At 40.7% G+C, this 23287-nt stretch overlaps 9 protein-coding genes across 10 annotated transcripts; 4 read left to right on the top strand and 5 right to left on the bottom strand.

Annotated features, from left to right (window-relative positions):
- Positions 1 to 2: 2 nt before the first annotated feature.
- LOC117785516 (methionine--tRNA ligase, cytoplasmic) lies at positions 3 to 3726 on the bottom strand. Its single transcript, XM_034623589.1, has 6 exons — positions 3538 to 3726; positions 3314 to 3435; positions 2410 to 3248; positions 2243 to 2347; positions 1008 to 2159; positions 3 to 949 (listed from the first exon to the last, which is right to left on the bottom strand). The coding sequence occupies exons 1-6, from the start codon at positions 3638 to 3640 to the stop codon at positions 205 to 207; spliced, it is 3066 nt and encodes a 1021-aa protein (XP_034479480.1). The 5' UTR covers positions 3641 to 3726; the 3' UTR covers positions 3 to 204.
- A 301-nt stretch (positions 3727 to 4027) lies between these two features.
- Positions 4028 to 5136, top strand: LOC117785523 (coiled-coil domain-containing protein 130 homolog). Its single transcript, XM_034623596.1, has one exon. The coding sequence runs from the start codon at positions 4097 to 4099 to the stop codon at positions 5069 to 5071; it is 975 nt and encodes a 324-aa protein (XP_034479487.1). The 5' UTR covers positions 4028 to 4096; the 3' UTR covers positions 5072 to 5136.
- LOC117785524 (microtubule-associated protein RP/EB family member 1) lies at positions 5091 to 6473 on the bottom strand. 2 transcript variants are annotated; one of them, XM_034623598.1, is made up of 4 exons: positions 6271 to 6473; positions 5939 to 6222; positions 5321 to 5869; positions 5091 to 5167 (listed from the first exon to the last, which is right to left on the bottom strand). In XM_034623598.1, the coding sequence occupies exons 2-4, from the start codon at positions 6066 to 6068 to the stop codon at positions 5136 to 5138; spliced, it is 711 nt and encodes a 236-aa protein (XP_034479489.1). In that variant the 5' UTR covers positions 6069 to 6222; positions 6271 to 6473; the 3' UTR covers positions 5091 to 5135. The 2 variants fall into 2 exon arrangements, with proteins under 2 accessions (XP_034479489.1, XP_034479488.1); XM_034623597.1 differs by lacking the exon at positions 5091 to 5167 and having other exon boundaries at positions 5236 to 5869; positions 6271 to 6471.
- Positions 6474 to 6754: 281 nt separating this feature from the next.
- LOC117785519 (juvenile hormone epoxide hydrolase 1) lies at positions 6755 to 8445 on the bottom strand. Its single transcript, XM_034623591.1, has 4 exons — positions 8180 to 8445; positions 7917 to 8116; positions 7641 to 7851; positions 6755 to 7584 (listed from the first exon to the last, which is right to left on the bottom strand). The coding sequence occupies exons 1-4, from the start codon at positions 8387 to 8389 to the stop codon at positions 6781 to 6783; spliced, it is 1425 nt and encodes a 474-aa protein (XP_034479482.1). The 5' UTR covers positions 8390 to 8445; the 3' UTR covers positions 6755 to 6780.
- Positions 8446 to 10043: 1598 nt separating this feature from the next.
- Positions 10044 to 11977, bottom strand: LOC117785521 (juvenile hormone epoxide hydrolase 1). Its single transcript, XM_034623594.1, has 4 exons — positions 11637 to 11977; positions 11326 to 11525; positions 10987 to 11185; positions 10044 to 10922 (listed from the first exon to the last, which is right to left on the bottom strand). The coding sequence occupies exons 1-4, from the start codon at positions 11841 to 11843 to the stop codon at positions 10137 to 10139; spliced, it is 1392 nt and encodes a 463-aa protein (XP_034479485.1). The 5' UTR covers positions 11844 to 11977; the 3' UTR covers positions 10044 to 10136.
- An 846-nt stretch (positions 11978 to 12823) lies between these two features.
- LOC117785520 (juvenile hormone epoxide hydrolase 1) lies at positions 12824 to 14508 on the bottom strand. Its single transcript, XM_034623592.1, has 3 exons — positions 13992 to 14508; positions 13727 to 13931; positions 12824 to 13662 (listed from the first exon to the last, which is right to left on the bottom strand). Exons 1-3 carry the CDS (start codon positions 14390 to 14392, stop codon positions 12871 to 12873), a joined length of 1398 nt encoding a protein of 465 aa, XP_034479483.1. The 5' UTR covers positions 14393 to 14508; the 3' UTR covers positions 12824 to 12870.
- A 1456-nt stretch (positions 14509 to 15964) lies between these two features.
- Positions 15965 to 16361, top strand: LOC117784252 (small ubiquitin-related modifier 2-A-like). Its single transcript, XM_034621941.1, has one exon. It carries the CDS (start codon positions 15980 to 15982, stop codon positions 16286 to 16288), a length of 309 nt encoding a protein of 102 aa, XP_034477832.1. The 5' UTR covers positions 15965 to 15979; the 3' UTR covers positions 16289 to 16361.
- A 3373-nt stretch (positions 16362 to 19734) lies between these two features.
- Positions 19735 to 20130, top strand: LOC117784106 (diptericin A). Its single transcript, XM_034621730.1, has one exon. The coding sequence runs from the start codon at positions 19779 to 19781 to the stop codon at positions 20061 to 20063; it is 285 nt and encodes a 94-aa protein (XP_034477621.1). The 5' UTR covers positions 19735 to 19778; the 3' UTR covers positions 20064 to 20130.
- Positions 20131 to 21234: 1104 nt separating this feature from the next.
- Positions 21235 to 21855, top strand: LOC117783991 (diptericin A). The gene is made up of 2 exons (XM_034621578.1): positions 21235 to 21391; positions 21453 to 21855. Exons 1-2 carry the CDS (start codon positions 21275 to 21277, stop codon positions 21705 to 21707), a joined length of 372 nt encoding a protein of 123 aa, XP_034477469.1. The 5' UTR covers positions 21235 to 21274; the 3' UTR covers positions 21708 to 21855.
- The last annotated feature ends 1432 nt before the right edge of the window (positions 21856 to 23287 follow it).

The raw sequence follows: 23287 nt of genomic DNA, 5'->3' as shown, positions 1-23287 counted from the left end.
TATTGGTATGAAAGTCAGCACATATTTATTTATTTCATTCACAAACTCAATAAATTACTAAGAGAAAATAGCAATACTTGTTATTTAAATAAATACAAAACTTGTTTAAATGCAAAAGCAACGCGAAATAACTTAATGAAAATGAATAGAATTGTCCACAAAAGTTTGCAACCTTTAAATATTGTAGAAGACATGTGATGAGCTTTACTTTTTCTTCTTATTCTTGCCCTGCCCTCCAGCTGGAGCTGCTGGTGCGCCAGTCAGTGCCGTCAGCTCCTTCTTGAGGCTCAGGAGAGTATCCACTTCGGGTTTCCAAACGGAGGCATCCCCAGACGCTTTCAGAGTGCGCACCTTCTCCCCCTGCTGGGCAATTTTGTCTTCTAATGCTTTGACCTTGCCTGCATCTGGAGCGGCAGAAGCGGAGGCGGCAGCTGGAGGTGCAGCGGTAGGAGGCGCTGCTTTGGCTGCCTCCAGTTTCTTTTTCAGATCGAGCAGCACATTTACCTCTGGCTGCCACACAGCCTTGTCTTTTGTGCTGTCCTTTAACTGACGCACCTTCTCCCCCTGTGCCTGCACAGCCTTCTCCAGATCCTGTACAGACTGTGAGGCAGTCTGTGGAGCTGTAGCTGCTGCTGGAGCTGTGACCGCCGCTGTCTTCTGTGCCGCTTCCAGTTGTTTCTTAAGCTCCAGCAATTTGTTGACCTCTGGCTGCCACACAGCTTTGTCCTTGGTGCTGCTCTTTAACTGACGCACCTTCTCGGCCTGAGCCTGCACAGCCGCCTCCAACTCCGCCGCACTTGGTTGCTGTCCCGCTGCTGCCTTGGTGTCCTGTACACCGCCATACTTGCTCTTCAGCTCATCGATGAAGGACTGCTCCAGTTTGCTGAACAGCGGCGAAGGTTTGCCGATCTTGTGTCCAGCGGGCAACAAGATAGATACAAATGGTTTGCTGTAAATAATTGAAATTCGTTAACAATTGAATTGGTATGCCAGTTGGAGTCACTTACTCGGCATTGAGTGGCGTCTGCTTGGCATTCAGTTGGGCAAACAGAGTACGCGCCGTGCTCGGCATGTAGGGGAAGAGCAGATTGGCCAACAGACAGGCTATGTTGGTGCACAGACCAATAATGCTGCCGGCTCTTGTCTTTTGCTCCTCGTTGCCCTTGAGCAGGACCCAGGGCTGTTGGGTTTGCATGTAGCCATTGCCATGTCGTGAAATGGCCAAGAAATGACGTATGCCATCGCGCAGCTTGGCCTTCTCCAGCGAGTTGATGTAACCACGCAGCTCGCGATTGATCAGCGCCAGCAGGACAAGCTCATCCTGGCCGAGCACCATCTCGGGCACAGTGCTGTTAAAGTTCTTCTCGCAGAAGACCAATGCACGATTGACAAAGTTGCCCAGATTGTTGAGCAGCTCGGAGTTGTTGCGGGCAGCCAGATCGTTCCAGCTGAAGCTGGAGTCTTGACCCTCAGGGCGAGCCGAGGCCAAATAGAAACGCCAAACGTCCGCTGGAATGCCCGTCTCCTGAGCATCATTGCCAAAGACGCCAATGCCGCGACTCTTGCTAAACTTGCCATCCTCATAGTTGAGATACTCTGTTGCCATGATGTGGCTAACCAGCGTGTTGCCCTTGTTAATGGCCAGCAGGACACTGGGCCACACCACCGAATGGAAGGGCACATTGTCCTTGGCCATGAACTGGAAGAGCTCCACATCGGTGCCCTTGGCGGGTCGCCACCACTGCAGATACTCCTTGGTATAGCGTTTCGTCATGGACACATAACCATAAGGTGCGTCGAACCACACGTAGAAGACCTTCTTCTCGAAATTCTTGTGCGGCACAGGTATGCCCCATTTGAGATCGCGGGTAATGCAACGCGGCTTGAGACCCTCACGTAGCCAGGCACGTGTGATGACCCGTGCATTGTGTGTCCAGCCGTTCTCCACACGATCCACCCATTCCCGCAGCAGCGGCTCCGCCTTGGGCAGATCTATGAACAGCTGATCGGAGGAACGAAGCACAGGTGCGCTGTTGCACACCTTGCAGCGTGGACGCACCAGCTCGGTGGCATTCACCAGCTTGCCACACTTGTCGCACTGATCGCCACGTGCATCCTCATAGCCACAGCCAGGATGCGGACAAGTGCCCTCCACAAAGCTAAAAGAAAGGAAGTTGGAGATGATATGAGAATATGGAAGTTTTAGGTAGTTTCTGTGTCTCCTCTGGTAAGGAATTCTCACCGATCAGCCAGGAAGCGATCGCATTTCTGGCACAGCAACTGTTCCACGCTCTCCGTGAGTATATAGCCAGCATTGTAGACATCCTTGAAAGCCTCTTGAACAATACTAAAATATCAAATAAAATGCTTTAGTTACTCAATTCGTTGTTAAGATGAAGTCCAACTAACTCAGTCTGCTCCTGGTGCGTGGTGCGACCAAAGAAATCGAATCCAATGCCAAACCAGCGATAAATGGCATTGTGCAGCTCAAAGTACTTGTCGCAGATCTCACGTGGCGTCAGGTTCTCGGCCAGAGCCTTGTTCTCCGTCGCCGTGCCGTACTCATCCGTGCCACAGATGAAGAGTGTGTTGTAGCCAACGCTACGGGCGTAGCGAGCATAGATATCGGCGGACAGCACACAGCCAATGATGTTGCCCAGATGTGGCACATTGTTGACATACGGCAGAGCCGAGGTGATGAGCACATTACGCTCACCCGCCTTGGGCAGCACAATGCGCGGTTCGGCGAACTCCTTGGGTTGACTGAATGCGAAGGCAGTGCGGGCAGCATTGATCTCCTCGTCGGTGATGGTGTCTGCCAGTGTCTGGGAGCCAGTGTCGGCCAGCAGATTGCCGGCATCTGCAAGGCTGGCACGCTTGAGCGGCACATGATGCAAGCCGCCGTAGCGATTTGAGTGCTGCAGGGCATTAAAGCTCAGATCCTTGAGCGGATGCTCACTCAACACCTGCTGCACCTCGGGAAGTGCCTTAATCTTGTCATACCAGCTGCGCAGATTCTCCACGTTTTGGGCGCCCTTCAGAGTGCCATCTGGCGCCAAAAGCGACCACACAGCAATATCAGCTGCTGTCAGTTTATCGCCAGCCAAAAAGGCTGCATTCTTTAGGGAATCATTAAGTTTCTTCACCAGACTGTTGAGCACGGGCAAAGCATTTGGATCGGCACGATGTCCCACGGCCATATAGTGAGCCAAAGCTGGCGCCAGCAGTGTTGTGGACCACTCCAGCCACTGTGCGTGCGAGATGTGCGTTAGATTCAATTGGTTTAACCTTGAAGGGGCAACAAACAACATACCTCGTCCCTCTGCTGACCCTCATCACCCAGCAGATATTTGGCGATGGCTGCGGCTGAGAACAATCGCATTCCATTGTCTAACTCGATAGTGGGCAACACCAGCAAATCCTTGTACTTGGCATCTGCAACAAAAAGCGTTATTGCATCAGTTTAACCATCATTCATTCATTCAATTCAACGTTGCACGTTGCCGGCCCGCAGTTTCTTTCTCCCTCTCTCTTTACCATTTAGGTTAACCAACTGCACCTGCACCGCTTGCTTGGCGAATTTCGCCAGCATCAGCAGCTGCAGACCGAGCGGATTGCCCTCATTTGTGTAGATAATCATTTTTGAGATAGCGCTTCAAGCAACTTTAATTTAATTTACGTGGCAAAAAGGGTTAAAAAGCGTCCTTAACACAAACTGCCACACGCGATTTGCTCAATATATATTAATTTATTAGAGTTGCCAAACCGAGGGTTGCCCATCCAGTATAAATTTCCGATTCTTAAAAGTAAAAGTAAATTTTCGAAAAAAGGTATTCTTTGTTTTATCTTTTTTCATTTTTTTCTATCTTTTTCACCTTTTTTTTAGGTAGGCATTTTAAAATGTTAGATTTATTGATTGAAATTCCTTTTCTTTTTTGAAAAACAGTGTGGCAGCCTTGGTTTCGAGAAAATTTTGATATATCGATATAAATGTACAAGTTTTGCAACAGCTGATTACGACAGATGGCGCCAGTGTGCCGAAAGTGTGTAAACAAACAGTTCAGAGTTTTGAAAGAATTTGTAATTTGTTGTTGAAATGGGTGAACGCAAAGGACAAAACAAATACTATCCGCCCGACTATGATCCGAAGAAGGGCGGACTAAATAAATTTCGCGGCACACATGCGCTGCGAGAGCGTGCCCGCAAAATCCACCTGGGCATCATCATCATCCGATTCGAGATGCCCTATAACATCTGGTGCGACGGCTGCAAGAATCACATTGGCATGGGAGTGCGCTACAATGCCGAGAAGACCAAGGTGGGCATGTACTACACCACGCCCATTTACAAGTTTCGCATGAAGTGCCATCTGTGTGATAACCACTTTGAGATACAAACGGATCCTGGGAATCTGGACTATGTGATACTGTCGGGAGCCAGGCGTCAGGAAAACCGCTGGGATCCGCTTCAGAATGAACAGGTCGTACCCGAAACCAAAGAGGTGCAGAAGCGTCTCTTCGACGATGCCATGTACAAGTTGGAGCACCAGGCCAAAGATGCCAAGGCAGCTGCAGATTCCAAACCTGTGCTGCAGAAGCTCGTGGAGCGTAATCAAAGTGTCTGGGATGACAGCTATGTGGCCAACTATCGGCTACGTGCCGAGTTCCGACAGCAGAAGAAGGAGATCAAAGGACAGCAGGAACTCGATCGTCAGTTGCTGGCCAAGAGCAGTTTGGACATAGCATTACTTCCCGAATCGGAGCAGGACAGAGAAATGGCAGCGTTGATGAAGCTGCAAACGAGATCCGCAATCGAACGTGAATCGGAGCAGCGTCTGGAGCTGCTCATGCGTCCAGCTATGCCGGGAGCCACGACAACTACATTTGGAGGCCTGAAGCGACAGAAGGCGTTAAACACTCAGCTGCAGCTCCAGGATTTGGGCATCAAGCGAAAACCGACGACAGAGACACCAGCGATGGAGAAACCTGTGAGCTTGGTGGGAGATTATGCCAGTTCCAGCTCCGAAGACAGCAGTCCTGAACGTGATTCCAATCCCAATCCAAAGGATTAATACAGCTACAAATAATTCTTTTATATTTATATATTTCCGAATAATACAACAGTTACTAAAATCTTTAATACATTCCCATATTCATATCATCATCATGTCTATCATCGAGATTCTCATCCGGATCGGTCTTATATAGCAATCCAATACCAATCCCAATCCAAAGGATTCATTTATATTTATATATTTCCGAATAATACAACAGTTACTAAAATCTTTAATACATTCCCATATTCATATCATCATCATCATCTATAGCCACTTCATGTCTATCAGCGAGATTCTCATCCGCATCCGCATCGGTCTTATATAGCACGCCAGCGATCCGATTGCAGAACGTCACATGCTCATTCCTATTGAGAGTCTCTGTGAGAAGTATCTCGATCTTGCGTAGCTTTTCATAGGCATAATCTCGCTTAGCTATGGCAGCTGCAGTCTTCTGGTTAAGCTCCTCCATAGTGGCTCTCAAGTCACATGTGGATTCATCTTTGGCCATTATGGCACGTGGCTTGATTGGCTTTGGCTGCACCGCATTGGCAGCTGATTTGATGTTCTCCAGCCCCGGAGCCTGCGAGTCAAAGAACTTTTTGAACCACTGTAGAAACTCAAAGTTGTCCTGGAATCGACCCTTGATCAAGCGATCCACTGGAATGGTTTTGTCCAGCTTGAGACGAGTGAGAGCGCCTTGGAACAACTTCATATTATGGAAGCACTCGTGTTCCAGCTTAGCGAACATTTTAACCCGCTTTAGATTGATGCAATTGGGAAAGATCATTTCCATCATTTGACAGTATGCGACACCTGTTGATTGATTAAGAAAGCTTCTGTTAGCGTGACTTTATGAGTGATTTTGATCTTGGCAATAATTACCTGAGCACAGCTCTTCGATTTTTTTAAAATGTCCATTGACCATTGTGTTGACCCACTCCAGCATTTGATGGCGCGACATATTCTCCGAGTTGACGCTGGTTAATGACACCGTTTGCTTAAGATCGGTCATTCTGGACGTTCTTTTGTTTGAAATTGTATGATTAAAACCTATTAACTAAAAAACTAATGTTACACTTTCGCAGCTGTGCTTGAAGAGGTTTCAGGAATTTCAGGAATTGTATTTCAATGTGTGTGTGGCAACCAAACTGCTCCTCACAAAATGGCTGTTAAAATATATGTGGCACACTGACAACTTGCGATGCCACTGACACTTAGTTTAATTTTTAATAATAAATGTATGCAATTAAATGTTTATTTTCTCTGCTCTTTGTGTGCTTTCTTTATTTGCATCCGCTCGCTTTGTGAAGTTGTTACTCTATCTTTTCTTCGCTTTCATTTAAGCTTTGGCGCACTGGCAACACTGGCGAATCAACTCGGCAGGATCAAATGACAATCGCTCAATAAGCCAGTGTGTCGATACCATTCGATAAGCGATTTCTTTACAATTTAAATTAGAGCTGACATTTGCATCGATTATATAGAATCTTAAATTAGATTCCAATTTTAAGACCGTTTCTAAAGTAAAAGATCAACTTCATGGATTGATAAACAAATTTCCATATTAATGTTGGAAAAATATCAATATTTTTGAAGCTCTGACGAGAAACATTGGTGGTATTCCTGAAGCAGATTCGGATTTGCTTAAACGAAATCGAAACCAAATCCGAATCTGTTTCAGGAATCCCACTATTTAAATTGAATTTTGCAAAACTGCTGTTTATTTACAAAGTTTTAATATTAAATTTGCGCTCAACTTTCTTAACAAACTCAATGAAATCTGTGTACAGCACCTTGGGCAACTCGAGGGCGGCAAAGTGACCGCCCCTCTTGTAGTAGGTGCTGTGAATTAGATTCTTGTACTTGTCCTGCAGCTGTGTGTCCAGGAACTGCATGATGTCGCCCTTGAACCGAGCACAGCCCGTCGGCACAGTGGTGGGAACGCGCTCCAGCTGCAGTTCCCGCTGCTCCTTGGTGTAGGCCTCCGCATAGAGACGCTGCGATGTGGTGATCGAGTTGGTCAGATAGTAAATCATCACATTGTCGAAGAGAGCATCCAGTTTGTAGCGCTGGGTAAGACCTCCATCGGGCAGAGAGCGATAGCTGGCATTTGTCCAGGTGGAGAACTTTTCGAGAATATAGGCGGCAAGGCCGACGGGATTTTCGGTAAGTGCGGAGCCAATGGTGTCCGGTTTGGTGGCCTGCAGATGGAAGTAACCGCTTTCCTCCATCAAATAGCTAAACTCCCTCGACTTGGGAAAGAAGAAATCCTCAAAGCCGCTGGGCACAAAGAAACTGGGAAATAGGCCAGCCAGTAAACCCTTCACCGTTGACTTCGGACTCAGATTGTTGCACATATTCGAGTGATAGCCCAGCACGTTGTCCGGATAAAGGGTGGCCAAGTGTGAGCCCAACACGGATCCCCAATCGCCGCCCTGAACAAAGAACTTATCATAGCCCAGGCGCAACATCAGATTACGCAGCATGACGGCCATCTGAGCCGGTCCCAAACCGGGACGTGAGGTGCCCTAAAAAGTGAAGCATATTAGAAACTGTTGAGCAGCTCTATCATATGTATATATACCTGTGACCAGCCGTAGCCCGGCAAACTGGGCACAATCACATTGAATATGTACTTGTTCTTATCATCCAAATGGGTTTGATGCAGCAAATGGATAAAGTCGTAGAACTCACGCACCGATCCCGGCCAGCCGTGAAGCAACAACACCGGATAGTGCTGCTTGCCCACCTTGTTGTCATCGTAGACCATCAGGTGTAGAAAGTGCATGCGTAGACTAAATGAAAACTCCTTATCATTGGACTCAAAGTGGCGATAAGCTGTTATCACGGCCGCACTCACCCTTGTATTTCTGTGGTGAAGTGATTGAACTGCCAAAGGAACACCTCACGTTCACGCCAACGCGGCAAGTAGTCATCGCGCCAATAGGCCACCAGTTTCTTCAGATAATCCGTGTTAAATCCATACTCAAAGGCAACACCCTCCAGCGGAGGTGTTAGACGTAGTGTGCGATTCAATTGTTTACTCAGATCCTCAATGGTCTAGCAGTTTTAGTTTAAATAGGTTAGTAGTTTTGGCTAACAATAAGTTAACTCTTATCTTACCGACTCCGGGTACACCAGGCGATTGCCCACCACCTCAGATGAGTTGGCCAAATAGGCGGCATAGTCTTTCGGAGATGCCTCATCGCCCCACCATTGCTGGGCATCCAATGTGGGCGCCGGCAAATCTCCCCACAGCTGATTTAACCGCTTATAAACCACACCACCGCCCACGGCCAAAAGCAGCACCAGAAGTCTTGTTACGGGCGACATATTCGAGAATTCGAGAATCGTAGTACTTCTCAATTCAAACGTTCCCGTCACACTGACTGCCCAGCTAACGTCTAATCTACATACTTAGCATTTTGCTGAGATTGCAGCTAAGTTGTTGTACCCTGTACCGAGGGTATTATTTGTTAGTGAAAATGTATACACAGTATACATATGTCCAAAAATTGTTTTCCCAAAAAAAGGTCAATATTTATTTTCAACAAAAGCTTTCCTTTTGGTTATTATTTGTTATTATATTATGTTATTGCTTATGGTTTTTAGAGCAAGCTAAAAAAAAATTATAAAACCATTTGGTTAAACAATTTTTTTGTTTTTTTTTTAATAATTACCAAATACATATGATTATTATTTTTATTAAGCACCACTAGCAACTAAATTAAAATATGATAATAAAAAAGCAACTATCAGGGATGCCATAGAACTCGAAACCTACTGAAAATCACTCATTTGGTTATTAGTTTTTATTAGATTTAGTTGCATATGGTAAGTTAAAAAAAAATAATAAATCCATTTAGTTTAAAATTTTTTTGTCTTAAAATAATTACCAAAAATGTGATTTTTATTTTTATTAAGCATTACTAGCAACTCAATTAAAATATGATAATAAAAAAGCAACAATCAGGGTTGCCATAGAAAATCAAAACATACTGAAAATCTCTCAAAACTCCATAAATTTTTAAGGCGATTTTCGGTTTTTTTCGATTTTGTTGGCACCCCTGCATATAAAGGGTTCAAAATAAATTATGTTAATTTCTTTTAATTTATTAAAACAATTACTTGACTAACTGTGAGTGTACTGTTAGAGTATCTAAGGGCCTTGACGCAGGGTATCTCATAGTCGAGCACTCTCCTATTGTTGTTGTCTCTGTCGATCGTCTGTCTGATCGTTAAACTTCGCATACACACGATGATAAGCGTTTTGTGTTTATTTAACTACGCTACATCAGTTCAATTTACTATCAACTCCAGCTTGACAATCGGCAATTGATAGGAGCTTTGACAAGTCGTCAATGCCCCTTGCGAGATTTAATGTTGGCTGGAAAGCTTTTCAGCTGTGCTTGTGTCAAAGCTTTGCGTGTTGGGTAATTGATTAGTTTTTTAATTGTGTATAATTTGCAACGCAGCTGTTTGCTGGGTCAAATGGTTGCTTCAGCCTCAAGCGACATAAACTTGTAAAAACAGATCGGAATAAAAATAAAACAATAATTCAAGTGTTACCAATTGTTTTAAATAGCAAGTATTTATACTTTCGCATAATATATTTTAAATGAGTCTTTGCATTTTTTGCCCGTATTTAATTAGAAAACGTAACGACAGTTTGAACTCTCTCTATTTCAAACTCATATTTAAAATGGACTTCAGAATAAATTACAAAATATGAAATGTATAGAATGAAGCGTATATAATAGTCACATATGCCGAGGCGAATGTATTATGAAACCTTTGAATACATACATATATTCATTGTGTCTATGTTAGAGCTGATTGTTATTCTGTATACGATTTGTGTACATTGCACATTATTTGTTCATAACCCAATATGTATCGTCTACAGTTCAGCTGTGTCAATGTCCAACGATAAACAAACAATCCTAACTTTACTAAATGATATTAAATAACATTCTTTGTTTTTTTTTTTTAGAAAATATAAACAATACCTTTATTTAAATCCTACGCCGATTCAATGAAAATACAACATTTAATTAAATGCAAATGCAAATTATTAAAACTAGGCAAAGGCCTTCTTCACAAAGGAAGCAAAGTCCTCATAGAGCTGCTGGGGCACTTCGAAGGCTGGGAAGTGTCCACCCTCATTGTAGTGTGTGCTGTGGACCAGATTGCGATACTTATTGGCCAGCACAGAGTCCGGAGTGTGCGCCAATTCATGCAGGAATCGGGCACATCCGACGGGTGCATGAATATGAACACTCTCGAGGTTCAATCCCATTTGGGTGCTGTTCATAGTCTCGGCATATAAACGTACGGATGTGGTTATCGAATTGGTAACATAATAGACCATTATGTTGTCCAGCAGCTGATCGTAGCTAAAACGCTTGGTCAGACCGCCATCCGGCAAGCTTTTGTACTCCTCATTTGTCCAAGTTGAGAACTTTTCAAATATGTAGGCAGCCAGGCCAACGGGATTATGGGCCAGAGCACTGCCAATGGTATCCGGTTTGGTGGCCTGAATGTGGGCATAGCCCATTTCCTCCATTATAAGATTCTTGAATAAGTGGCCCAAGCCCTTGTAGAAATGTGCGTATTGACTGTCAATGTAGAAGCTGGGCAAGAATGAAGACAGCAGCATTCTGATGTTGGCCAGGGGACTACTGTTGCCACACATATTCGAGTGATAGCCGAGCACATTGTCCGGAAAGAGGGCAGCCAGATTGCTGCCAATAATGCTACCCCAATCGCCGCCCTGAATCAGGAACTTGTTGAATCCCAGACGCAGCATCAGATTACGCATAACCACCGAGACTTGAGCAGCGCCAAAGCCGGGTCTTGAAGCGCTCTATGAAATAAATTCCAAAATGATGAAAGTTCCAAACCATAGATAACATTCAGCTGAAACTTACCTGCGACCAACCGTAGCCTGGCAGACTGGGCGCTATCACCTCAAAGACGTAATCGCTCTTATCATTGCCAGTGGTCAATAGGGGAAGAAGCTCATAAAATTCACGTACTGATCCCGGCCAGCCGTGAAGTAAGAGCAATGGCAGAACCTTCTTACCCTCTGCCTTGACGGGCTTCACATGAATAAAATGAATTTTCAAACTGAAAATGAAATGTTAATTAGTCTTAAAGTCAATGGGCGAGTCTTGCATGCATAAAATGTTCTGAAATTTCATAAACTCTACAAGTAAATGAAGTCAAATTCGAATTCGAGTAACGTATTAAACGGGAGTTTAACTTACCCCTGAATCTCGGTCTGGAAGTGCTTGAACTTCTTAAGGAATTGCTCGTGTTCGTTCCATTTGGTGAGATAGCTTTCACGCCAGTATTTCACCACTTTCTGCAACTCGTTGGCATTGAAACCGTACTCAAAGCCGACACCTTCCAGTGGTTCCTGCAATTTTAGCGGACGATCCAGCTGTGTTTTCAGGTCAGCAATGAGCTGAGAGGGGGAATTACCAAAATAATTAATATGCGCAGTTGTTGGGCAAACGGGTTCGGGTATCGAGGGCAGCTAAAGTTCATGGCTGCTTCCAGCTACCTAAATACTTACCTCAGGGGCAACACTTATGTCATAGGGCAGCACAGCTTTGTTTTCCTTATATGAACCCTGCAGCTTTGGTCCCCAATACTCATTGCTATCCAGGTCAGGACGCTTGCCGGGCGCAGATAAGTCCCGATAGTTCTTGTAGGTCACGCCTATTATAACGGTCAAAGCACCGATCAGAATGCGCACTGAAGTTGTCGCTGCAGATGGCATTTTGCGTTTATTCTCGTTTTGCAATAACTAACTAAGTATTAGTGATTTCAATTAACCACTAAACGGACTAAGCCCAATTCCGTCGCACACGACCGCACGGTTCCAGTTTTCCAAGTAAACTGATCATCGCCGTCGCAGCGCTCTTTATACCAGGTGAGAGTGAGCGCACAATTGTGTCAGAGACCGGTCGGGTGAGCAATGGAGAGCGCACAAATGAGAGAGCGCAAATGAGAGAGCGCGAGAGTTTATTTGCGTTGGAAGTAAACAACAACATATACGATACGGTGTTTGAGCACACACATGCATATTACTTAAAAATGTATATGCATTTAGAGGTGGTGCGTGCTCGTGTTTGCACGCGACTATGTCGTGTGTCGAAGCTTTTACTATAATCATAAAAAATATAGTCAAAAATAAAAAATAAAACATGTAATTAATTATCTGAATAAAACACATTTTAAATATATATAAAGGCATATTTTGTTTACCAATTACACAAGTAGATGCAATAAGTTTAATCGAAACTCTCATCTCTGATAGTAAATGTATGTATATTCTCGCATTGCGAGCATGACACAGCAGCAGAGCAATTGAATTGAACTTCAAATTGCTGTGCAGAAATATGTACAAACTATGAAATACATACATAGTAATGTATTATGTTATCAACTCAACAAAAATATAGGTAGATTTGTCTTATCAGGCGAATACTAAAGCGATGACTGATAAAAATTGACAACGCAGATTTCATAGGCCGCGCAATGTCAGTGTTGTAAATGTGCAATGTGTTGATAAGCTGAATGGCGCGAGATTCAAGTACAAACTTCAAAGTGTAGTCGTGTTTTAAGATTGCTTTATGTTTGTTTTGTTAATAAATAGCCAAAATAATTTGAATTTCTATTCTTATCTTTTTAATGCAAACAAAGCGGTTAAAATACTAATAAATATGTACAAAATAATTAGTATGCATCGTTTTGTAATTAATTTTGTAAGAAAAGCACATATTTTGCTTTCATCATTTTAAATTTTATTCATTTTCAAGTCCGATCTTTTCAACGAATGTCGTGAAATCATTGTACAACATGGCTGGCATTTCGAAGGCGGCAAAGTGTCCACCCTGTTGGAAATACATGCTGTGCTTCATATTGGTAAACTTGTCACGCAGTGCCCAGTCCGTAGCTGGCGGCAGATCATGAGCGAATCGAACACAGCCCATGGGAACGGAAGTCTGTACGCGTTCCAGCTGAAGATCACGATAGGCTTTGCGCGAAGTCTCAGCATACAGACGTCCAGACGTGGTAGCTGCATTATTCAGATAGTAGACCATCAGGTTGTCGAGAACAGCCTCCAGGCCATAGACGGTGACCATTGCGCCAAAGTCCTGCGCCAGAGCGGGTCCAGTGCAAGTCTGGAACTTTTCCAGTATGTAGGCTGCAAGGCCGACGGGATTGGAGTCGAGAGCGGCACCAATGGTGTCCGGCTTGGTGGCCTGTATGTGAAAGTATCCGCTCTCCTCAATCAGTCTCATATATTTCTCCCAGATGGGCACATGGTGATTGTAGAACATGCGCGAGAAGAGCACCTTCTCCGGATAATAGTGGGTATAAATGCTCTTGAGGATGGCCAATGGTGTACTCAAAACACACATATTGGAGTGATAACCCAACGAGTTCTGCGGATATAGAGTGGCCAGGTTGCTGCCAATAATGCTGCCCCAATCGCCGCCCTGGATGAGGAACTGCTTGTGTCCCAATCTTAACATTAGATTACGCATCACGGTGGCCATTTCGGCTGCATCGAAACCAGGCTTAGTGGCAGCCTAGGTAAACAAACCAGATGTCATTCAATCAACATCAATCAAATATTCACTTATAGAAACTTACATCAGACCAACCGAAGCCCACAAGCGAGGGTGCAACCACCTCAAAGGCATAATCAGTGATGTTTTGATCATTGCGCAACATGGGAATGAAATCGTAGAACTCACGCACTGAGCCTGGCCAGCCATGGAGCAGCAGCAGTGGATAGACCTTCTTCTTGGCAGCCACCTCCTTGGACACACGCTCGTGTATATAATGAATCTTCAAGCTACAGAAAGAAGTCAAAATTAGCTCGTGTGATATTTAGTTTACATTATTATGTGCTCACCCTTGAATTTCGGTGGTGTACTGCTTCAAGGAGTTGAAATACGCCTGACGCTCATCCCACTTGGTCAGATACTTTTCACGCCAGTATTGCACAAATTGCTCCAGGGCATAGCTATTGAAGCCATATTGAAAGGCGATGCCATCGAGCGGTTCGGTTAGTTTCAATGTGCGGTTCAATTGCTGACGCAAATCATCAATTTCTGCCTTGGGTACATTCAGTTTGAAATCATAGATTTTCTCATCGGCTACATAATTCTTTCCATCCCCGGGTCCCCAATATGTGTTGTCTTTGAGCTCGGGCTTTGGCAGCGGACGTGTCAGATCCGTGAAAACCAGATAACCGTATCCAACAAAGGCAGCAAATACCGCCACAATCACTCCGAATATCGCCAGGCACTTCATATTGCCAAACTGCAATTTTATGATTATTTATCAGTCTAATGACTAAACTTTTAATTAGCTCCCCAAGCTCATCGAGTATGCTGCCCAACTGCTCTTCGTGCCAGCCGAAAAACAACTGAGGATTGTCCGAGTTGTTATAGGTAAAATTGTATATAGTACATATCACTAGAAATTATAAATAAATAATTAAATTGATAGAGGCACAGTGAGGCGCAAATAGAATTCCAAATGCGTGACACACATACATAAATACGTATTCTACGCGTGCTGTAAATTCATTTCCGATTTGCTAACGCGTATTATGATCTCATGAACTGTTCTTTTGTCATGTATCATTTAATATTTAATTTGAAATATAACTTAAAACTTGTTTTAAAACTACAAGTCTTTAAATTAGTTTTGGTACTTTTTCATTTAATTTTATAGATACTCGTTGTACTCCGCTGAATGGTAATTTTATTTCACTTTTAATGGGGTTTGCTTATTTACTATATAAACCGTTAACGTACTTAACTTTTTAAAAGATTGCTTTAAAATATTCCCTTTAATCTAAGCATGAGAATCTAGTTTTATATGTTTGTTTTCACTATCTGATAATTTTGTTTGCAAATTACAGCTAAATTCAATTAGTTTTATACATTATGTACTTAGGTACAGTAGAAACTCTCTATGTGGATAGTGTGTTTTACAAGTTGAAGTTTACTTTAGTTATAGAAATGTTAGACTGTAACATATTTACTTAATTCGTTTCATTATCTTTTGCGTTATTTTAACCACGGTAACCACTGAGACTTTATTTTAGATAGGTAACCCATGTCGGGAGTATCTGCTGCACTGAAAAAAAAACATCTACTAAAATCAAGAACATTCATCTTAAATATGTTGTTCTTAAAATAAGATTATTTTAAGACCAAATTACTAAAACTAAGAATATTTATCTAAAAAACCTTAAAATCTTAATATAAGTATAAAAATCTTAAATTTTTAACTAGGTATTATTTCGTATCTGGTTAGAGAAGCCGCTTCAGTTGTGTGAAGCTGTAGTCGGCGGTTCGAATCCCACTCGTAAAAATTAAAATAACATTTATTAAATTAACAGAATAAAATATAAATAAATCAAAATTAAAAACAAATTATAAATATAAAAAATTATTTTTATTTTTTATTTTTTAATTTTAATATTAAGAACATTTATTCTTAAAATAAGAAATTGGTCTTAATTTAAATGTTCTTAAAATCAAGATGTGTTCTCTTAATTAAAGAATTTTATGTTCTCGACGCATTTTTTAGACCAAAAATCTTAGTTCTGAGACCAAAATCTTGATTTTATAACATTTTTTTTTATCAGTGTACGGCTAAAGTGGACGATATCTTATCAGACTGCTCAATAGAACTTATTTACTACCAAGTTCCCGACGCTCTGTTGATGATGTGGCTTCCTAAAGACAAACATGTTTTTGCTGGCTAACAAAAGTAGGCCACGTGGAGTTTGCTCCTATTTGAAGACGAAATCACAAGCAACTCTTAATTCTAAATACAATTTCGTTCTAAATTTAACATTGTCCGATACTTACAATTGTTGTCAGAATGTCAGAAACTGAAGAGGTGCAAGTTTCGCCACATATCACCCTGAAGGTGCAATCGGTGGGTCGGGGAGTGGTGCCATTTCGCATTAGGCGCACAATGCCGCTGGTCAAGCTGAGGGATGCGTATTGCTCCCAGATGGGCTTGTGCAAGGAGTTGACGTTTATGTCATTCGATGGAGATAAGATCGATGATACGGAGACTGCCGATTCGTTATTACTCGAGCAGGACGACATGTTGGAAGTGTTTGTGAAGCATCAAGTCGAGGCTGGAGACGGAGTAACCCTGGGCAACAATACACTGTCCGCCTAAAGAGATCATTTTTAATTTGTTTGCTGCAGTGTAAGATTACAATTCGAGTTTCCACTTGGTGTATGTCAATGAACCGCTCTTGTGTTGGAATGCAGGGTGGGGAATAGGGTTTGGGGGGTATATGCCAACCCTCGTCTCGGGGGTTGTTGCACTTGTCACAGCGGGAACTTTAAGGCGACGGCGCTGCTCGGGATAATTTGTATAAATTGTAAGGCAAACAATTATGTCGTCGACATGCACCAGCGGTGCCAGGAGTGCCAGGAGTGCTAGGAGTGCGCCCCAGGCATCAAAAGTGCCGCCAAACATGCAAACTTCCTTCCTACAATGGCAAGGGGCGAAGCGGCAATGGGGCGTGGCCGCTGGCAAAAACAATTCGACAATGTGAATTGTAATCCAAGTAAAATTAACGCAATTAGGCCGCAGGAGTTAGGACACGTTTCGATTTTGGTCGAAATTGCCACAATGATGCACTGCACCACAATGCGGCAAAGTTTGCGCATAGTTTGTGACTCGCTTTCCCCCTGTTTTTCATGTTTCCCCTTGCCTTTACTTCAGCAAGCGTCTGTGGTAACGCCTCTTTGCGTGCCTCGCCCAAATCGAATTGATAGCGCTTAGGAGAAGCACTTGGAAGCGTGTCAAAAAGTGGCACTACCCCAAAAAGAGACCCTGCTGATTTCCATGCCCCAATCTCAGCCGGTAACTGGAACCATTAATTGCCGCATTGATGGCTGCTTTATTTGCTACGAGTCACAAGGATTGCCATTTTGTGGCACTGTCGGGTGAGGAGACACCAATTTCGCTAAAGCTTCATTTTCATTTTATTAAGTGTTGTCGTTTGAAATACCCTGTAATGGGGTTTGTAATAGGAAGTATATTATTTCTGTCATATTCTAATGAAAATATTAATATTATAGATAATAGAAGTGAGTAAATCTGAATAGAAGTTCTTATAAATAAATATACTTTATTTAATTAATTCATTTCAAGTGCAATATTATTTCATAAACGTTATTAATATATATATATTAATAATAAATCAATTTACATAAAATATCTACAATAAAGTAAGGATTTTATATACTTATTTTCAGAGTTATTAAACTAAAATTGCCTAATCGTTATCAATCCAGATAATTCATAAGGAGTTATTATATTTAAATTACCTAATCCTTATCTATCAATTCAGATGATTCATAAGAAGTTATTATATTAAAATTGCCTAATCCTTATCTAACAATTTAGCTTATTCATCCACTTTCATTTTATCACTGGTAAATAATACTAGCTGTAGGTTATCGCATGGTCTATCAACTAATCTGTAACAGTTTTGTTAGTATTTTTGTATTGTTTCGTATCCACCTCTACAAAGTTGTGTGCTTTGAGTACACATAGTTCCCGTTACCGCCTCATGTAATAGCCGCAATTATCATGAGCCGACACGCACTCCTCGTCGAGGTGCATTGAACTGTGTGCAATTGATTTTTGACATGTCATGAGGCACAGTGCTAGTCATAGAAAAAAAGAAGAAAAAAATCAATAGAAGTAAATGAAAAATAAAAACATAACTAGCTAAAAGAAATACAAAAAAAGATGTATATACTTAAATAAAATATATAATAAATTTGTAGATTGAAAATTAAAATTAGGTAAACCAAATAAATCTGCTACTAAATTTTAATAAAAATAGTCAAGAATATTATTGCGTGCTTTTGATGTGTTTGTAAATATGCCTAAAATTATGCAGCAAATTCTTTAAAATCAAAGTGTTCAAATCTAATAAAAAAGCAACGATTTGTCGATCAATTGACAAAAAATACATTAAGCTACGAATTTCGAGTTTTTTTTAAATCTTTTTCTTTTAATTATAATAGATTTATTTACTTTACAATTCAGTTTGTTTCCTTCTGAAAATGATGCAGCAAATTCTTTAAAATCAAAGTGTTAAAATCTAATAAAAAAGCAACGATTTGTCGATCAATTGACACAAAAAATGCATCGAGTTAGAAATTTCGAAATTTTTTAAATCTTTTTTTAAATTATAATATATTACTTTACTTTGTTATTCAGTTTGTTTCTTTCTGAAATACCTGGGGTAATAAATAAGTAGATTGCAATCTAAGATTCAGACAACATTAACAACAAATCTGTTGCCGTATTTATTGCAAGACATTATGAGGAATATGGAAACAGATTTCATTCAAAGATTAATTATCCTGGAGAGTCCACTCGCCTTGTGCATCATCCCAGACAGGAAATCGTTGCTTAGTTTTTGAGCAATCTGAAATGACGACTGTGTCATCAAACTGGGCTGCACCTTGTTGCACCTGTAAGAGAGTTAAACAGTCATAACAACAATGTGTATGTAATATCGTCTGGCATCCCCCACCCCTCATCTTGCCCACTTACCCAGCAGAACAGAGCCAATAACAGGGCCATAATATTAAAACACACGAATTGCAACCGCATTTTCACTCTCTCTTTTTCTTTCTCTGTCTGTCTGTTGTGTTTCGACTGATATCTGTTGTTCGACTGTTGTTTACTCGCATTAATAACAAAACTCACAATATTTATTTAATTTAATATTTTATTCATGCTTCAGCTTTATCAACTGCTGATAACCGCCAGAGGCAAAATAAAAAAAAGAGCACAAATATTGAAATCAACACGAAATGATGAAAATGTTTTCGCAGAAGCTATAAATGCTCGTAAATCAATAAATGGAAAATGAAACAAGTAAATGGTCCATATGAGTGTGCTCCACACAAAGATGCCCTGTAGTCATATTATTTTATTCCAATGGAATTCAAAAAATGCTCAAAATGGCAAATTAAAGTGCTCAAAATACAGATTTTCCCTTAATATATTTTTTTATTGATAATTTTCGAGTAATTTAAAATTATACTTACGATTATAATATATACATAAATATATTTGGTATTTAAATTTCAGCTTGTACTATAATAAAATTTTTGTATCTTTTCCAGTCAATCTAGAAATACAGGGTATTTGATAAACAACCAGTTCTTGTTACATTTGTCAAATGACAAGTGTTTGTATACGTTATTTGTTTATATGTGATTGAAATTCTTTGACAGATAAAAAATCTGAATCTGTGACAACTTTAAGCTGAATTACGCAAACAATTCTTTTTCCTCTTGGTCAATAACATTTTACCAAGCATTTTTATTTTCAAACATTAGAATAAATGCGAGAATGGCAAACTTCAAACTGCCAAATTGCAATTGTCAAGTGAAGGAAAAATATTTTTTTAATAGAAGCCAAACAAGGGCAACAGCTGTGACTTGAGATAACAAACTAAAGAAATCACCCAGGGGATGCACTTCACAGATAAGTCTGGGCACAGTTTGGGGATTTTTTGTGGCCCACACGTTGGTGCTCGACTATAAATGCTGTGGACAGGCTCTCTGAATTCATCAGTCAATCTAGAGAATCAGCTTAAGCTCCAGATACACTTACCTACCTATACAACATGCAGTTTACAATCGTTGCCTTGGTCTGCTGCCTTATCGGCTCCGTGCTGGCCTATCCCAGTCCTTATCCGGAGGAGCAACAGCGCTTCCAACTGGAAGGTGGCTACAATAGCGACAAGAGTGGCCGAGACTTTGGAGTCCAGGGACAAATTCCTGTTTGGACCAGCGACAACAAACGTCACGAGTTCGATGTGGCCGGTCATTATGGACAGCATTTTGGTGGACCCTATGGCAATTCTGAGCCTTCATACGGATATGGCGGTGTCTACAGATTTAGATTTTAGGAATCAAACTTAAAAAACCTGCTTAAATTAATGTTTTTAAATAAAGAATAATATTTATGAAATTGCATTCAAAATGAGTTATCAACCAACGATCTGAACAATTACATACATCATATCTTATCAGATATATCTATATGAGCCCCGGTTGATATCCCACGTTCATCTACCCCGGAACTTTTGGGACCGACTCTAATGTCACGGCTATCAAAATCCGTTTGTTAAGATGAGCTTGCATTTTGGCTAATTGTACATGGATTTTATGACTGTTTCGCTTTGGCTAATTCTGGCTGGTAATAACAAATTAAGCGCACATGTCTTCGCTTAATGAAACCAGCCGCAACATAAATGTCTGTTAATTTTTTGCTGTTTATTGGATTTATTGCGTAAACTGTCAAGAGAGTCTTCAATGAAAATCCATCATGTGGTTGACAAGCCTCCAAATGTTAATTAATAAATGCTTGTTTAACAAATTAGTTATTATGTGTAGAGCTAATGAAAGCGAAGATTTAAATTTTCTGCCTGAATTGTAGGCGTTGCCAATTCAAATTGATAAAATATGATTCATTTCAGAACGGAAATAATGTTTGATTTCAAATTCTGTTTCATATCATTAATTGACAAGAATTTTCAGCAAAAAAAAATAGCTGAGGACGTCCGAAGACCTATATAGCTTATGAAGAATATTGGTAATTATGCATAGTATTCTTTTAAAAAGAATTTTATTTCGAGAAGTGAAGCAATTGACATGAATTAGAGTTATTTTTTAAGTTGATCGAATAGAGTGTTTTTTTTTTATAAAGCCAATACTAAATATTTTCCTGCTTTTGAAGGAACATAAAAAATTCGGATAGGATAATCTAATTCTGAACGTATTATAATTTTCTAGATAATTAAAAAAAAATAGATATATTCTCTTTATCTAGAGAAGAGCATTATAAGAGCTCTTTCAAGCTGTATCATATATTGGGGGACTCACAATTTCTTATCAGACATATTTGCCAAAAGATCAGTCACCCTATTATGTGCATATAAGACGGGGATCTACTTGTGAACCACAAAAAACCTCTACAATGGGATCCCCTGAGACGAAACTGACTGGTAATTAAATTGCAGATAAATAGGGCAAACCTTATAAATATTAAATGCAAACATTACGAGCTGCACATCAGTCACAAAAAGTTAATTAACAAAGTTAAACGCTTAAACGCAAAATGAAAGTTTGCTTTAGTTTAATGTTTTTAGGTCTAGCTGCCTGCGTTTTGTCCTATCCCAATCCTTGGCTGAAAGTTGATGAGTTGTCGAGCTACTATGAGCCGGAAATACAATTGGTAAATATAGTGCTTGAAGTTTGTTAAGCAGTGTAAATCCTTATGTCTGTCAACTATTCAGCTACCAGAGGATTTAGATTGGGCGCCCAGTCAAGAGGAGCTGCATCGTGTGCGTCGGCAATGGAAAGTCCAGGGAGGAGGCGGTTCAGGACAAGGCTTGGACTTGAGTGTCAATGGACGTGTACCCGTATGGCAGAGTAACAATGGTCGCCACTCCTTGGATGCCACGGGACAGTACGCACAGCACTTTGGCGGACCCTTTGGCACCACCCGACCCAATTGGGGTGCAGGTGCTACGTACACATTTCGATTTTAGACTGAAATTTAAGCAAGTTAACAATATAATAATATATTTTATTTAATCAACAACATTATTGTAATTAGGTCATAGCTATAGATTAAACACAGTCATACAAAGTTTTGAACTTAGGTACATATTAAAAATGATTAAAGTATGCAAATCATTTGGAGTCCAAATCATTGAGTTGCAGTTCCAAGTTAAAGGGCGATTTATTCTCAAATATTGTGGGATCCGGCTCTGGTGTCTGTCAATAAAATCATATATGTAAAGAGATATGTATTTAGTTAACTCTTTATCGCTTACCTCATGCCAATCTCTACTAACTGCGGAACGCCCTTGGCTCAAACCAATTAGCCACAGCACAAAGAGCAGCATTTGCAATAAGCCAAACATTTTCAAGCTGAAATGTTTCGCTTTCAATTTCTCAAACTCAACTAAATGAAAATTGTATTAAGCATTCTATCAGCTGAGCTTATCCCCATGACCTCTATCTCTATCTCTCTCTATTCGTCTCTTTCTCTGTCTCTGCCTCTCTTTTATTCTCCCCCTCTCTGCCTTTCAACCGTCTCCAGATTTCTTCTGTTATCAGGCAGCTGTGTTGATAACAGAAAGTCACTTTACAGCTGTGACGAGCAATCGCTGATTGAGGGGAAGTTGGGGAGGGGGGAGTGGTAGGGTGATAAAAGTCATCTCTGTCTATTCATGCCTCGTTTTGTTGAACTGTATTAAATTTGTTGAACGTGCCAACAGCTTTAACAAAAATATCTTGCGCCAAAAACTTGGCACGTTTTCTGTTGAAATCGAATAAAAACAACAACAACAAGCAACAAAAAAATGAGTGCACAAACAAATTTTAAATGTTAGTAGCAAACAGCAATGAAGGTCAGGTTATAGGGTAACAAATTCTATTTTGAATACCCTGTAAGCATTGAATAAGTCACAAATAATATGAGCAGTGAAACTGATATGGAATATTTACCTACACCAATGGAAACAGTTAGCATTTTCCAATTTGTGAAGCAGTTTACTATAGGAATAGCTTTGATTTAAATTTTAATACTAATATCTATATCTATTTATTTATGTACTAGCTGTTTATTTCTAAAATTTTATCAGAATTGCTTGATAAATCATAAAGTCATATCAATATTTATAAATTTGTTTGTCCAACTGACTGACTGACTGAGCATAGTACAGGCGTTTTGGAAAATTCGACCTGCAAGTGCGCTTAACTTAAGGTCAATCAATTTATAAACTTTCTCAGTACATTTGTAGCTAGAGACACTAAAGTATAGGATATTTTCTAGTTGTGTTATCACTTTTTTATTAAAATTTTTTTGGGCTATGCTCTCTGTTCTTATGCTTCGTTTTGCTCTGCAAGTTGCTTTTGTTGATAGCACCAATTTCAGTGCAATTTTCCTTTGTGTTTATTTTTGCGCTACAATTTTCTCTTTGGAGCATTGAGTTTCAAAAGTTTTTCCATGTCATTTTCATATGTATACATATGTATGTGCGCTCTATTTCTTGGTCATTTGTTGTGCACAGCCATTTTCCAAATCAATGCACAAATTGTCAGGCTAGACAAGGGGAGAAGC

Source organism: Drosophila innubila (genome assembly GCF_004354385.1).
Source record: "Drosophila innubila isolate TH190305 chromosome 2R unlocalized genomic scaffold, UK_Dinn_1.0 1_C_2R, whole genome shotgun sequence".
NCBI classification, from domain to species: domain Eukaryota; kingdom Metazoa; phylum Arthropoda; class Insecta; order Diptera; family Drosophilidae; genus Drosophila; species Drosophila innubila.
The sequence above is the reverse complement of the archived record's forward strand: the minus strand, read 5'-3'. Positions and strand labels throughout refer to the sequence as shown.